We start from the raw sequence: 15594 nt of genomic DNA on the forward strand, positions 1-15594 counted from the left end.
TGACCCACAGTATAACTTGTTATACTAGAGAGCAGTTTTGATCTTAGTAGCACCACTTAGTTTTGAATTGGGCAGTTTCTTACAGACTGTGTAAAAGTTTCTTATAATTTCAGTAGTTACAGGGCTGTTCTACCTGACTTGTTACGTTGGGCCAGGTGCATGCTATAAATTCTGCTTCCATCTTCTTTAGAGGTGGCCACATTTCAGTGGAGGACAGAGAGACAACGTAGCTTGTCAATTAAACTGTGACCTTATCTATGGGAGATATGGATGTCAAGAACTTTGTCTGCTGTTTGTAATATTATGCAAGCACTTTAGGTTCATTAAGTGAAAGATACTTTATATGGGTAAATCATTGCTTAACTCTCTGTAGTAAATGATAGACCTATCTTTTTTTGTGTTTTTGCTGTAAAGTAAATGTAATCATGAAAGGCAGTGTAAAAACAATTCCTTGGTTGATGAATGTGGACTTTAATTTAAAAAAAAATGAAAATCTACTAGTATTTAAGTACCAAGCATTGTAAGCTTTCAAACTTGGGAAGCATCACTTCAGACTGCACTGCTAATGGGATCTTTGCTCTGTCTGGAGATAAGAGAATCTGCTAAAACATTTAATTGATTTAAGAAAAATGAAGATTTTCACTTGTAAAAACATATATCTGTTGTTTATTTAGACAGCATTCCAGGGGGCATTCAAAAGTTGGTTTTCTTGGTGCTGTGTAGTGATTCAGAATTTGGTGATATCCCCCCCCCCCGTACCCTCTTCTCTGCTTCCCTGTGGCCATCTGGTCTCAAAAACTTGCTTCCTTCCTTGTCTTGGGTTTGCGATGCTTCTCAGCACTTATCTAGCACTACCTCCTGAGCACTGTGGCCTCAGCATTGGATAACTTGGCAGAGCTCTAAGTCTAATAAATGTTCCCTTGTGAGATTAATGCACATGAAAAGTTTCAGGGAAGGGCACGAGGCTCATTTTATGGCATTTAATTGTGAATATGCGATGTGTTCTGTTTCCTTGAATCTTACAGACTTTGTTTCTATTGCCTTACTCCAGCTAGGGCCTGTAAGAACGGTGTTTTTCATTAGACTGCAGTTTTTTTCCTAACATTTTTATAACTTGCGTCAGAATGTAGGACTAATACTTGACTAACGGTAGAACCCGTGTTCTCCACAGGGGTAAGTTCCTTAATCTCCCTGTGAAAATGAGGATTTGCAGAGTATCCAGCGGTCTTCACAGCATAGCAGATAGCTGAAGTGAGATGCACCAGCTGTCTGTCTGCTGTGTGTTTTATTGCAAAGGGTGTCACTTCTCTGTTTAGCTGCATAGGATAGCCAGTGAGCTCTAACTGATCAAAGTGGTGCCGTTTTGAATTCAAAGCGCCACAAATAACGGTGGCCTGATCTTAATTCAGCATCTCAGTGCCAATTTTAAATGGGGTGTGAACTACCCAGATCTAAATGAACCGAGGTCTGTATTTTCAAAGCTTCCTCAATTAACTTGCATCCAATTTTCATAGCAAGACCACATGCAATAAAACTCACCAAACTACTTACAGATCAGTCAGTAACAGAGTTCTGGTTGGTTGGGGTTTAGTCAGTGTACCATTATGAATACAAAGCAACTAGCCCACTTGGCATTTGCAGACCATTACGCTGTTCTCCAGTGTTTACTAGTTGGGTATATGGATGTGATTAATGTCCTGTTTGTAAAAGTGTATTGAGCAGATTTTCTAGGTGAATGCAGTTTTCTTTTCACTTTTCAGATTTCATTACTACAGTCCCTTTTTTTGGCTTTGGCCATAAAGGAAATATTCTGACTGCCTCATCAACAACTTAATTTCTTGCCTATGGTGGATCTTTTATTAATTCACTTTAAAGACCTACAGATTTATTGTGTTCCTGAGTCTTGTACACAAATAAGCACACTACCAAAGTTCATAGCTGCTACGTAGAACAATTCTTGACGCTGCACGATGTATTAGTACGCAAATCCAAAGTAATGTGAACAGGTGCCGTCTGTTATAAACCCTTCACTGAGATTCTGGGGAAAGAGGAGACCCCCCCCCCCCCCACCTTTTTTACATAACTTACTGTGAATTGGAGAGGTTCTTATTAAAGCATATGTTGAAAGAATAAATTGCAAAATAAAATGATTACACATTTAGAAGTGATAAAAAAGTGTTTAATGCCTGTATGCTTGCTTTTGCATTATTTCAGTTGGTGCTAAGCAAATAGGTTAGGTAGGTATGCTAATGGTTTTATTTTTCCTTTACTTTAAAGCTCAAGCTATAAAAGCAAAAGGTCCAGTGTCTATCCCATATCCGCTCTTCCAATCACACGTTGAAGACTTGTATGTAGAAGGATTGCCAGAAGGAATTCCTTTCCGACGGCCCTCCACCTATGGGATCCCTCGTCTTGAGAGGATACTACTGGCAAAGGAGCGGATACGGTTTGTGATTAAGAAGTAAGGAGCTTTGCATTTGTTACCACTATTTTGTATGTAGTGTGATCTGTCCCTGAGAATGTGATGATTGGTTTCTACCAATAGATTACTCCTTGCCAGAGCTACAAAGTAATAATTTCTAGTGTGCCGTGTTGCTCAGCTTAGTTATTGAGCCTTGTTAAAAACTATCCAAGCATAGGTGTGATGTCACAAATATGTTATCGTTAAGTAGGAAGTTAATTTAATTTGATGGACCAGATCCTCGTTAGATGTAGTTTGATGTGACTCCTTTGTTCCCCTACATCCAGCAACCCAAACAGAGTGGCCAGGCATGGGGCTGTGACAGTTCACCCTCATGGGTGAGCCAGACCCAGGACTGTCTGAGGTTGGGGCTGATGATTGGTCCTGATTATCAGCTGATTATTGGCCCTGATCCCTGGATCTTGAATTGGGCTCGGGGCTGTCTGGAGTGGGGTTGATGATTACTGGGGACCTACCTAAATCATGGCAAGAAGGGTTTTTTGCAGCTCGCTTGTGGCATGTGGAGCTGATTTCATGGGCATTTCATTGATGGCAGAGAGACCTAGGGGGAGGAGGGGTAAAGTGGCAGCTTCCACCTTGAGAGCTGGCTGCCCTTCCTGTGGCCCTACTTTCAGCACTGATTGATGGAAAAACCCTGGCAACGGGGTGTGGGGAAGGAGTAGGGGACAGCTACAATCTTGTCTGCTGCCCCACCAGTTGGTGCCTTCCCCCTCCTGGTAGTGAGGATTGCTGACTCCCGCTTTATTACATTTTTTGTTAATTATGCAGACTATCCCAGATTGTGTGCTTTTTGTGAAATCTGCCGTGTAGCAAGTTAAGTAGGAATGGCTTTCCCCAATCCCAGGAATCGTGCTTCCTTCCTGGCACTGGTGGCATGGCAGGAGGTGTAATTATTGGCATTGGGGAACGGATCTCATTGCGGCATTAAATTTAAAATGTGCCAGGGGCCCTGTTTTTCTCCAAAATGGTCTTAGTCCTCAGATTTTAATACTGTACAGGAATCCTTTTACTTTTTTTTGCATCTTCTATTATGCTTGATAACTAGAGTGAGTTAGAGAACAGCAGTTCTTCTTTGTATTTAGTGTTTGTCTTTGTTCTAGCGTGGAACAAAAGGTATTTGAAATTATCTGCAACCAGTCATTGTGGTAAAATATCCACTTTCAGATCAAAAAGTCAGATATTTATTTTGGAGCTCTTCCTCTATTTCCATGGAAGTGACTGAGGACTATATTCTGGACTTTAGAAATTGTCATATCTCCTTTGACAAAATCAGCATATTTTAACAAAAAAGCTTGTTGTAGATATAGCCAGAAGCTGTAGGAGTAAACCAGTGTTGGTATTAATTAGAAATATGTGGCAGATCCTGAATGTGGTTTTTAAACCTAGATCTGTAACAAATAGTTCTATTTACTTTTTAAAAAATCTTTCAGACATGAGCTTTTGAATTCAACACGGGAAGATGTACCATTGGACAAACCAGTTGCGGGAGGTAAGACGTACATTTTTGAGCCATCTTTTGGAGGGTCTGAGTGGTTTGCACCTTGAGCGTCTTTCGTGCTCTGGTACACGCTATTATTTGCTGGTCATGTACTGTAGAGTGGTCTCAAGTCCTCTTCCTGGGAATATTTTTGGAACTGTTATTAGTTATTCACAGTGTTTGATCTAGAAAGGCAAGCGCCTGATTAAGTTTAGAAAGTAGAAATAGAAGATGTCAGTTTCTACAGTTAGGTCATTTTAGTGGATAAAGAATTGTTTGGGGCCTAGTAAATTTGAATTAATGTTGTACACACTAAAAATGCGAGATTGGGTTAGGTAGGAAAATATAATAATGCGGATGCTGGTTATCTAATGGCTGTGCAAAAGCTTTAATTTTTTACGATTTTATTTTTTCTTTACTAGTATATATTCTAAAAAAATGCTAACACATTCTTTGGCTTCCGTTCTTAAATCTGTTGCTAGGAATTGTCACTCAGTCGAGAATACAAACATGTATCTTCGTTATAATCCTCATTCATTTTTTTCCAATTAATTTTTTCTCAAAAGTTGGAAGAGTAGGGCTTGCTGTGGAAAAAAGTTAATTTGCAGTTTGAAGCTGTGGTAGCATCTAGATGTGTCCTCCTATCTCCCAGATGCTTTTTGTCAACTGTGAACTAAGAGAATCAATAAAGAACTTTTAATAATAAATATTGGAGAATTCCAGAGTGCAGGGAGCCGAGGACTAAGAAACTATAATGGTGCACCTTACATATGTTCCATGTGGCCATAGGCTACTGTGTAAAGAAAATCAGATGTTAAGAAGTTATATTAAAACCAAACACTAAGGGTCTAAAAGAAGTAAAGCAGGTAAGAGTTGAGGATACTGTTTCATCCTTGACTGTTTGTACGCAGGTATGCCATTTCTCCTGCAGCGCTAAGTTACCAACTGCCCTAAAATTGTTAACAGCCTTGCAAGACTGAATCTGAGTTGTTATAGGGACTTAATAGGTGGCAGTATGCTAAACATACTTCCATTCTTATTTCTGTGATGCTTAAAATTGTCCTCTTTTTTTTTTTTTTTTTGATGTGTTTTATAATTCAATTAGTGTGAATATTATGAGTCTCATGAAACCCTTGGGGTTGGGAAGACTAATAACAATACAGTTCTTGTTGTCACTTGAGTTTACAGATTTGTAATTAATGGACACAATTAAGGAATGTTATCTTTTGTTCTGTGTTACTGTTTATTATAGTGAAAGAAGAATGGTATGCCCGAATCACCAAGTTAAGAAAGATGGTAGATCAGCTTTTTTGTAAGAAATTTGGTAAGTGCGCTTCTAGAATTTTAGCTTTTTTGCATGGATTTTATTTTTTGTAGGTAGATTTAGTCTTGGGTATCTGTAAGAAGGCCCTTTGGGGATACAAATGGATGAGACTTCTGAAGAAGGAAAGCTTTGCAGATACTTGAAATTCTGAAAGTTGAGAGAGAGAAAACGATTTTTTTAGTGCTCTTTTTGTTTGTTTGGGGCAAATTCACAGTCTACAAGTTACTTTTATGTGCCACTTCATTCACTGTGGCCCTCCTAAGATGAATATTGGAATACTTGCAGATGACTTTTTCCTCCAGCTTAAGGAACATGAAGCTCTGTAATAATAACGAATGAATAAAAAACCCCAAAACCAAACTTAGTGTGGTAGTGTATTAAAATAGTTTCAAACTCTGGGCTACATCTTGCTCTGACTCCCCCTGTGCAGGTCCATTGATATTAATCTGGCCCTGCGTGCTGGCTACCTGATGAAAAATAATACGAGAAAGTAGAAGCATAGAATCTTAGAAAATTAGGGTTGAAAGGGATGTCTAAAGGTCATCTAGTCCAGGCTCCTGCCCAAAATGGGACCAGCTCCAACTAGATCATCCCAGCCCAGGCTTTATCTAGCCCTGTCTTAAAAATCTCCAAGGATGGAGATACCACAACCGCTCTGGGTAACCTGTTCTAGTATCTTACTGCCCGTTTAGTGAGAGATCGTTTCCTAATATCTAACCTAAACTTCCCTTACTGCGACTTGAGACCATTGCTCTTTGTTTGGTTATCTGCTACCGCCAAGAACAGTTTAGCTCCATCCTCTTTCAAACCCCCCTTCAAGTAGTTGAAGGCTGCTGTTAAATCTCCTCTCAGTCTTCTCTAAAGTAAATAAGTCCAGTTCCCTAGGCCTCTTCTCAGAAGTCATGTACCCCAGCCCCCTAATCATTTTGGTTGATCTTCGCTGAACTCTTTCTGATTACATCCTTTCTGTAGCGTGGGGCCCAAAACTGGACACGGTACTCCAGATGTGGCCTCATTAGTGTCCAGTAGAGGAGAATAATCGCTTCCCTTGATCTGCCGGCAGCACTCCTACCAATGCAGCCTGGTGTGCCATTAGCAGCCTTGGCTTCTTTTCCACTTTTCCTTTTCTGCAGTGCTGCTGCTTAGCCAGCCAGTCGCTGTACTGGTGCACTGGATTGTTCTGAGAACCAGAGCCTGTAATTGGGAAGTTTCTGCTAGCTGTTTGAAGAAAGCCTCATCCTGGTCTGGTGGTCTATAGCAGACATCCACCATGACATCACCCTTGTTGCTTTTCCCTCTGACCCTAACGCAGAAACTTTTTCAACAGACCGATCTCCGGCTTTATACAGTGCAACTCCTACAGAGCATCTTTTTCTCCTTCTCCTTCCCTGCCTATCCTTCCTAAACAGTTTACCCGTCCATGATAGTGCTCCAGTCATGAGACTATCCCACCACATCTTTGTTATTCCAATCATGTCATAGTTCTGTGACTGTGCAGTGACTTCCAGTTCTTCCTGTTTGTTTCTCAGGCTCTGTGCATTCACGTGTGGGTACCTAAAATAACTAGCTGATTGCCCTGAGTTTCTCAGGAAGAATGAGAGAGTGTCCCTTGTTGAGCCATCCCGTTTTGAGTGTCTTAAAACTTTGGAGTTCAGTGAATTTGAATATTCTGTGCTGTGACATCTTCAAGCATTGATTAACATAATGGCCCAGAAAAGTGGCAGCATTTTTATAGAAATATGATCTGAAGTGATCAGTCATTGGATTCATCATGTTGAATTTTTTTGTTCCGACAGCTGAGGCACTGGGCAGCACCGAGCCTAAGGCTGTACCATATCAGAAGTTTGAAGCGCACCCCAACGATCTCTACGTAGAAGGTCTTCCTGAGAACATTCCGTTTAGGAGCCCGTCCTGGTATGGAATTCCTCGGCTGGAGAAAATCATTCAAGTGGGCAACAGAATAAAATTTATAATCAAAAGGTGGGTGACCATTTTAAGGCATAAAATGAAAAAAGCAAGAGACTGAGGAGATCACAAAGCAAGCCTTCAGCTTTGTAAAGCCAAGTATTTGTGAACTACAAAGATTACTGGTGTCAGATTCGGGCAGAAATCTTGTATATGCATATAGTACCTTGCCTGGGTTGATGGCAATGTGAAATAAGTAATATTAAAATCAAAATGTAGATTCATTAGACAGAAAGAGCTTATCATTTAGAAACTGCATGAACAGTTGGGTTATCTGCATTTAATTACAGGCCAGAACTACTAACTCTCAGTCCAACAGAAGTTACTCAGCCGAGATCAAATACGCCAGGTAAGATGCATATTGCATGCAAGTTTTCTCCTTAGCTTTCCCTATATCATATCCAAACACCTGTATCATGGAATACCACCACCAGAATGATTTTTTTCATGAAGTCTGTGCATGAAAAAATGGCTCAACCTGTATAAATATGGGAGAAATTCTTTTAACTAATGTACCTGCACTTAACTTGAAGGAATTTTTAATGTCTTGTTTGATTAGAAATTACCTACAAGATGTTTTCCACTCTCTTTGATAATATATTTTAATTGAAAGGAAATTTAACCTTCTTTGCTTTGCTTAACCGGGTGCATGGGGACAGCTTGAGGGTTAGGGGGAGCTGCTGGAAGCAGGAAGCAAATTTTGAGCAGTATGTCCTGGTCCGGTGGTGATGCGGAGCTGGTGTACTTTCTGTGAGGTTTCTAAAAGACTAGCATGGACATAATTGAAGATCTTCTAAAGCAGGGATGATCGGCCTGTGGCATGTTGCCTTAAGTGGCACAACCTGCATGTGTGGCACGTGACAGATTGGAGAGAGAGCAGGTAGCAAGCCACATATAGGGCAGGGAGCAGAAACCAGAACAACAGATCAGGCAGGGGAAGGGAGATCGGTGTGGCACTCAGGGAGGACACGGGGCTTAATTTGTGGCATATGTGCCGAAAAAGTTGGCTCTCACTGTTATAAAATATCATGGATGGTGGCTAGCTAATCTCTGAGGGCATTCGAAACGAAACGGATCTGTTTTAAGACGTAGGAAAACTTCAGTGGCCAAGAACAACTATTAGAGCCTGTTCAAAAGCCCACTGAAGTCAATGAGCTTCTGTCTTGGTTGGACTTTGGATCAGCACCTTAATTGTTTATGGCATTCTCTTGACCTCTTTGAGTGAAGGAAAAAATCCAGATAAATCTTTCAGGATTTCTTTGGTTTTTTTTTTTTAAATACCTGAAGCAAGGAGACTACCTGGAAATGGCAATACAGATGTTCTTAAATGTTCATTAATCATTTTCTTGCTATATACAGCATGTAATTCAGACCTGGCTGTTTCATTGAAGAACATGAGCCCTTGAGTGGTTATAACACAGGACTAAGAACTGTGGCCTCTTATATTCCATTCTATTGGCACACACTTTGGATAAGTGGCGTGTGACTTGGGGAACCAAAAATGTTTTCACCCACGCAGAAAAAGAGAGCAAGAGAGAACTGAATCATGTTAGTCATGTTGCCTGTGGCACTTTTTTGACTGCTCAGCTGCTGTGCTGATGGGCTGGGAATGAGAACCTTTAGGAATAGAATTCTCTTAGCCTCAGCAAACCCGCGAGGGGTGCAGGATCTTCCAGATGGCAGCATTGCACCATTTAATTTATTAAAGACTATTAAATGTGCTGGGATCATAAGGTCAGTGGTGCCATGTTTGTCTACCATCGTTCTTTTACAAGTTGATGAAGTTGCCAAAGCTCCAGCTTGTTCTACTGTACAACATAACTGGCAGGCTGACAGACCTGTAACAGTAAGTCTGAACAGTATCAGTAAAATACTCCATCTCTGATTAGCATCATACTGGGAGAACTGGCAAGTGGCAATCACTACTTAAAAAAGCAACCAGTTAAAAAGTTCAAAATGACGTGCTGATTTCTCCTTGGTTATTACATCTGTTGTCAGCTGCTAGGAAAAGGTCTGGTGCTGTCAGTACTTACAAAGCATTACCTGTGCTAGTATCCAGGGAATAAGGTAAGACTTAATAAGATCAGAAAAAATGTTATGTTAAGCTTGCAATGCAATGAAAACAACTGGATCTAGAATTATTTCCTGGCCTTTTAGTCCTGAGGCATACCTGGGAAACATCTGCCCTATCAGGGTCACAGTTCTTGTTAAAGAAGACTACATTTCAGAACACTCATATCAGTTTGTTCGTTTTTTTTTAATGCAAGAGATTCTAGTTCTGTGAAGTAATTTAAGGACCAGTAGGAAGAGGTACTGCACAGGCCAGTGTGTGTGTGTGTGTGTGTGTGTTGGGGGAATGTGTGTGTATATTTTAAATCTCCAGGTATGCTTTGGGCTAATGCAATGGGGTCTGTTTGGCTGTAAAATATCTCTTTGAGTCGGCAAACAACTTGATTTTTTTGTGCTACATGTGCCTTTTGAGCTGGAAGATAAAAAATACACACTCTTTAGTCTATTTCTGTTCCTCCTATTAGAGCCCTGGCAGTGCAAATGCCTTGTAAAGATGTGTGGTAACAGATTGGGGCATGTGTGGGGAAAATTAATGTATGCCATGAATGATGGCAAGTATTAACATTCCTTGTTTTTGTAATTGAAGGAGTTGGAAGTAGAACTGGTCAGATAATTTGTTAACTTGTGATGTTGGGCCTACCTCAGTCCTGTGTTAAACTTGTACCTTTGCTGTTTCAATGACTGTTAACTTCCCTTAACAGTTGTGATTGATCAAGTGTTAGAATTCTACAGTTTGTTGTGGAATAAAATGAAAGGGTATATATGAAATTCTTATTCTTGTTTCCTGCTGCTGCCTTCTCCTTGGGTCCAAGTTAGCACACGGGCAGCTGGCTGATTCTCTAGTCAGTGACTTTCATTTATAGTAAAAGCAGGATTGAAAAGGATTTTTTATGGTAATCAAAATATAGAACAAAACGCTCCATAAATATTTGTGTTCTGTTCTAAATATTTTCTTTTTTCTTTTTGTGTGCTGAAATCCATTAACATTTTCACCTGTATCAAAGCTACTAAAATAATTCCTTCCTGCAATCGGAAGGCGCTGAAGGATAAATTTGCCCACTTGGGACAAAGTGATTGAAACTTTTAATCACGTTTAAAATATATGTTGCAGTCAGTATACGCAGGGGATTATGCATGTCATTTCAATTACCATTACGAAGCAATACACATGCAAGCCCTTATGCACAAAATATGATTATTTGCTTGGAGAGTAGGAAAAAAATCTGCATACACAGTTTACAGATTCTAGCTATGAAAGAAATACTTAGGAGTACTGCTTTCTCCTAGTAATCTGGTACAAATCAATAACGTGCATTTATTTTTGAATTTTAGTCAAAGAAGACTGGAATGTCAGAATCACAAAACTAAGGAAGCAGGTAGAAGAAATATTTAATATGAAATTTGGTAAGTTCAACCTTGACTATAAACTGTCTTTATAGTCAGGATTCTGGTTTTCTCCGTTTAGAAATTGCAAATTGTCTGATTTTAAAAATGCCAACTCTCTGACTAAAAACCCAAATTCACATTTTTTTTCCATGATTTAAAATATGCATTATATAGTGCCATGGGGTCAGGGACCTAAGTATGCAGCCCCCCGCTACCAACAGCAGTGCCGCCCAAGACCCAGCTGCTGCCCGTGGGAGATGGCGGCTCCTGCAATGGAGTGCAGAGCCTGGCCCCCCTTCCCCCAGGGGTGGCATGGCTGGAGTGGAGGCTTGGGGAGTCTGTAGCTGGAGTGGAGCCCGCTGCAGGCTTCCTTTGTAGCTGAGTGGGCAAAATCTGGTGAGGCAGGGAGGCTCAGTGCCTCCAGTATGAGCTACACACCACTGTAGGGAGGTGCCCCCTGCCCACCTGGCAGCTCTGAGGGGCACAAATCTGTGTCACCACCCCCACTCCTGCCGGGAGGGCAGGGGCTGCCTCGCTATGGTGGCGTGGGGCTTTTGGTGGTGACAGTGACCTTCCCCACCCAGCTGTGCCACCTGCTGCCCGCTAGGCTGCAGAGGCCTCAGGGTAGGGAACCCCAAGCCCACAGAGGGCAGTCTGTGCCTGCCCTGTGCACAAATCTGGGCGGGCATGGCCCTATACCCTTCCCTGGGAATGTGTGCAGTGGCGGGGAGCCAGCCGTCCCCTACTGCTGCGCCCCACCCCCCCGGGCAAGCCACCCATGGCTCTCTTCCGCTTGCCTCCTGGGCCCTGAAGCCACGTGTTCTGGCCCCAAGTCCCACATATTGCCCTAGCGGACAGCACCTCCACCCCCAGTCTCAGCCCTGCTCAATTCCCTCGCTCGCTATGGGGGCCTCAATTCTCTATCCCCTGACTTACCCGCAGGTGATGCTGTCTAGGCTGCCTGACTGCATTGTGCATGTGTGAGCACGCACATGCAAATGGCATCCCGTCTGACCACCCTCCTCCCATTCCCACCAGCCCCTTGCAGGCTGGAACTCTGCCAGCCTGCAAGGGAAATTCACCATTCATACAAACACACCCCGACTCCCACCCCAACCATTTAATCTGCACATACACCAGATATAGTTACAAGCAGTAGTTGCTCAATATCAGCCCAGGGTGGCCAACCTGGTCTAATTGAGTAGATGATGATGATTTGAAGGTAACAGCTGGAGTGGGGTGAACAGGTACATCTGTGCTCCAATGAAACAGCAGTAGAGAAAGAGACTCACCCAATTTGGCATTTTCAAAGTGTTCTTTCATAGGGATCATCATCCTTTGTTTCAGTACCTTGGGGTTTTTCCATACCCAGCTTCTGTTTTTTGCGGTTGGTTTTTTTTTTTGCCTTCATCTTATCTCAGCCTTGGAGTGTTCTTGCTGCCCATCTGGCAGGGTGGGTACATTCCTTTTCCTTATTATCTTCTTTGTGCCCTAGGCTTAAAAGGGATTTTCCAGCCATTTATTAATTAGTTTACTGACTGGTAACTTACATTTGGCACCTTGTTGCTTACATAAACAGTTAAATCTTCTCCTCCCATCTCTCTGCCATTCTCTCACCTTTCACCCTTTTACACACACTCATACATAAAGGCTATGCAAAGTTTGTTCACCTGTGTCGAGCAGAAGGATAAAAAAATGGAGCTTTCAAGTTGCTTACAGGCCAAGACTAACATGGTTATAGTTCACTGTTATTACACTGTAAGTTAACATCAGCTACATTAGTTCAGTTCATGCTACAACAGAAAACCCGGATCCTTTATAATGCTGTTTTAAAACGGCCTCCTGTAAAAGGAGTGGTATACTGTTGCACAGTAAACTAAACCAAACATTAAAATTATCAGAGCCACCTGTGTGGGAGTTATGAATTCTGAACTTTATTTTGCAGTGAGCATATTTTGAGAATTGAGCAAGTCACAACGGCACTTCGTGCCTCCGTCTTCTTCAACTGCAAAATGGGGCTGTGTGATATATACGCAAATATGTACAGTGCTTTCATACTTTTCGATGAAGGGAGCAGAGTGTAAGACACTGCAGACCTGGACTCATACCTTTGCTGCAGGCAGTGATTCCAAGACGTGGAATGGTGGTGGAAAAGCTGTTTTCCATCTTTTCCTTTCATGCTTGCTTTATGTTTTTGATTGGAGATGCTGCTGCAGCAATAAAACAGCTAAATTTAACAACTGGAATGAAATGACTCTCCTCTGAGCCTGTAAATCATCATTGCATTTTTATTTTCAGCCCAAGCCCTAGGGCTTTCGGAGGCGGTGAAAGTTCCCTATCCTGTATTTGAGTCAAACCCCGAGTACTTGTACGTTGAAGGCTTGCCAGAAGGAATCCCTTTCCGAAGTCCCACGTGGTTTGGCATTCCACGCCTTGAGAGAATTGTCCGTGGCAGTGGCAAGATCAAATTTGTTGTTAAAAAGTAAGTTTGCATTGTTTTGCTGCTGATTTCTAAGATTACTTAAAAATCATCCTGGGGATTTGGGCTCAAAGTGCTACCTAAAGCTTTTCTTTCATTAAAGCACAGTGAATAATTTTGCACATGCACTTTTCTCTCCCAAAATGATAGGTGTTCCTTTTTTAAATGTCATTAAATTGGGTATGTAAGTGAGTAGGCAGCGTATACCTTGGGGAAAGCAATAGTCTTGTGTTCTAAAGATGTGTGTTTCCATGAATAAATACAAAAAGTAAGTTACCTTAATATGTAGCTTTACTTTTTTTAACACTGTCTACTACATAATGGGTGTCAAAATAACCTGGACTCCCAGGCTGGATCCTGATGCCAGGGAGCCTCCAGGGTTGGTGGTGGCCGCATGGGTTTCATGCAGTCAGCATGCATGCCCTCTGGGGCTCTGTAGCTGGGAATTTGGCAACAGGCCCCAGGCCCTCTGGGAGCCCTGCAGGTTGTATGTTTGACACCATTGTATTACATTATATAGAGACACTCCTGTGGTTTATGATGCAGAAACAGACTTTGTCCACTGTGTGCTTTCCTGAATCCCAACAGATTTGCAGATATTTCCGTTCTTTTCTTGCCTGTCATTTACTGGGTTGCATTCTGTCTTACATTTTGTTTAATTTTTAGGCCAGAGCTTGTCACTTCCTATTTGCCTCCTGGATTGGCTAGTAAAATAAACACTACAGGTAAGTGGCTAAGCATTATACGCTGCCTTGAACTCAGCAGCCCATGAAAGGCATTACATTTGTGTCAGGAAATGCCCCTTTTCCCAACGCAAAAAAATAAGCATACAGGGAAAGGATGGGGGGAGGGGGTGTGAACAAGTTGCCTGGATTCTTGATAGTCTGCCCAGCAGTGCATTGTCAGTGTACCTAGTATTGCTGCCTCCTGCCTGGTTCAGGATTAAGGGACTGGGTATGGGGTGCCTTTGGCATCTTATCAGCCAATTGGCACAAGTTGGAAGGGAGCAGCTGTGTCCAGGACCTGGGGCTGCTCCTGTTGGGTCCTGCCAGCCAGGTGATTGGTGGGACCAGGTGGGGAGTATGTGTTCCAGTTGAGCAGCCAGCAGAGTTCCAGTTCTGCTGGTCAGTGCACTTGTTCCCTGCTAGGTGTTTTGGCTGGGGGGCAGGCTCCCCCCAGCAGTGCTGCCTGGGTTGCTACATCATGGGCATTTGACAGCTGCATTAGGAAGCTGCATTCCCACAGCTAGAGCATGTGCAAGATGCAGTGTTCTGGCCATAGGCCTCAGGTATAGCTCAGTTCCTGGAGGCAGGGACAGCAACTAGAGCCCTGCTTTGCCCCTGCCCTTTGAACAGTACCGGAACACTCAAAGAGTTGGTACTGCTCAAAGAGCTGTGTGGCATTATGCCACTTTTTGAACAGTAATGGGCAGCAGGGGTACAGTTCAAGCAATGGCACGATTCAGCCCCACCCCTTGCATGGTCCTGGGGAGACCTAGGACCGCTGTCCCTCTGCCCCTCGTATGGTTCTTGGCCTCTGAAAGGGGTTGGAGGAATACCTAGAGGTAGGAGAAGGGGAGAAGTTCTCCTTGTCCTTGTCTCCCTGGGGGATCTCCTTGGCTACTTCTGTTTTTCAGCATGTCAGCTGATCTTGGAGTCTGTCACCTTCCCCAGCAAGGGAGAGGGCAGGCTGTCAGTTATTTGGGCTCCTCTGGGGGCAGGGAGAATCATGGGGCAGCTCTTTATTGCCCATTGAATATAGAGCTCACAATTGTCACTTTCCAGCTAGGGGCCAGGTATGGTTCCTTTCTTGCCACCTTTTTGTGGCATTCAGATCAAATGCCTGTTCATCAAATCAAATTCCTCTAAGGGCTTGAAAACCCGGGGGCTACTGGCAATGAAAGATGCTACTTAATATGAGTAATGGGGAGGGAATAGAGTTTGGCCTCATACCTACTTTCTTTTTAAACGTCAGGAAACTCAACAACAAGTGGACCATAAGCTAATGGCAGTCACTTTGATTTTATGGCTTGACACAGTCAAAAGCTGGAGACTGGAAACTACAAATTCCATGGTTTAGGATGTTTCCTAGATTTTTGCTGTTGATCCCATGGTATAAAACCTAACTTGGACCTGTGTATTAAAAAATAAACACCGTCTTTATTCACGTACCATATGCACCTTTTTCTTGAAAGTTAATGAGCGAAAATTGGGGCACGTCTTAAATGAGGGAATTTGGTTAAAAGTATGTTTCGGCATATCGCTAGGTGACCTGACGTCATCACGTATGCCAACTCGTGCCATCATGGGTGGAACAAGGCGGTTACGTTTTTTCACTGCCAGTGAAAAACTTCAAGTGCTGAGGGAAGCAGAGGAAATTGGAAACTGTGCTGCTGGAAGGAAGTACGACAT

General features: G+C 42.5%; 1 protein-coding gene across 7 annotated transcripts in view; it reads left to right on the top strand.

Annotated features, from left to right (window-relative positions):
* GTF2I (general transcription factor IIi) overlaps window positions 1-15594 on the top strand; it is a 101436-nt gene that overhangs the window by 55801 nt on the left and 30041 nt on the right. For all 7 annotated transcript variants that reach the window (XM_090026602.1, XM_090026605.1, XM_090026604.1 and 4 more), the window contains 8 exons: window positions 2278-2461; window positions 3913-3971; window positions 5212-5283; window positions 7080-7263; window positions 7539-7597; window positions 10651-10722; window positions 13003-13186; window positions 13850-13908. In XM_090026602.1, the coding sequence (XP_089882728.1) occupies window positions 2278-2461; window positions 3913-3971; window positions 5212-5283; window positions 7080-7263; window positions 7539-7597; window positions 10651-10722; window positions 13003-13186; window positions 13850-13908 (873 nt within the window). The remainder of the gene's footprint in view (window positions 1-2277; window positions 2462-3912; window positions 3972-5211; window positions 5284-7079; window positions 7264-7538; window positions 7598-10650; window positions 10723-13002; window positions 13187-13849; window positions 13909-15594) is intronic.

The sequence above is a fragment of the Crocodylus siamensis genome, chromosome 13, assembly GCF_052110815.1.
Source record: "Crocodylus siamensis isolate JL-2025a chromosome 13, ASM5211081v1, whole genome shotgun sequence".
In the NCBI taxonomy this organism is placed as follows: domain Eukaryota; kingdom Metazoa; phylum Chordata; order Crocodylia; family Crocodylidae; genus Crocodylus; species Crocodylus siamensis.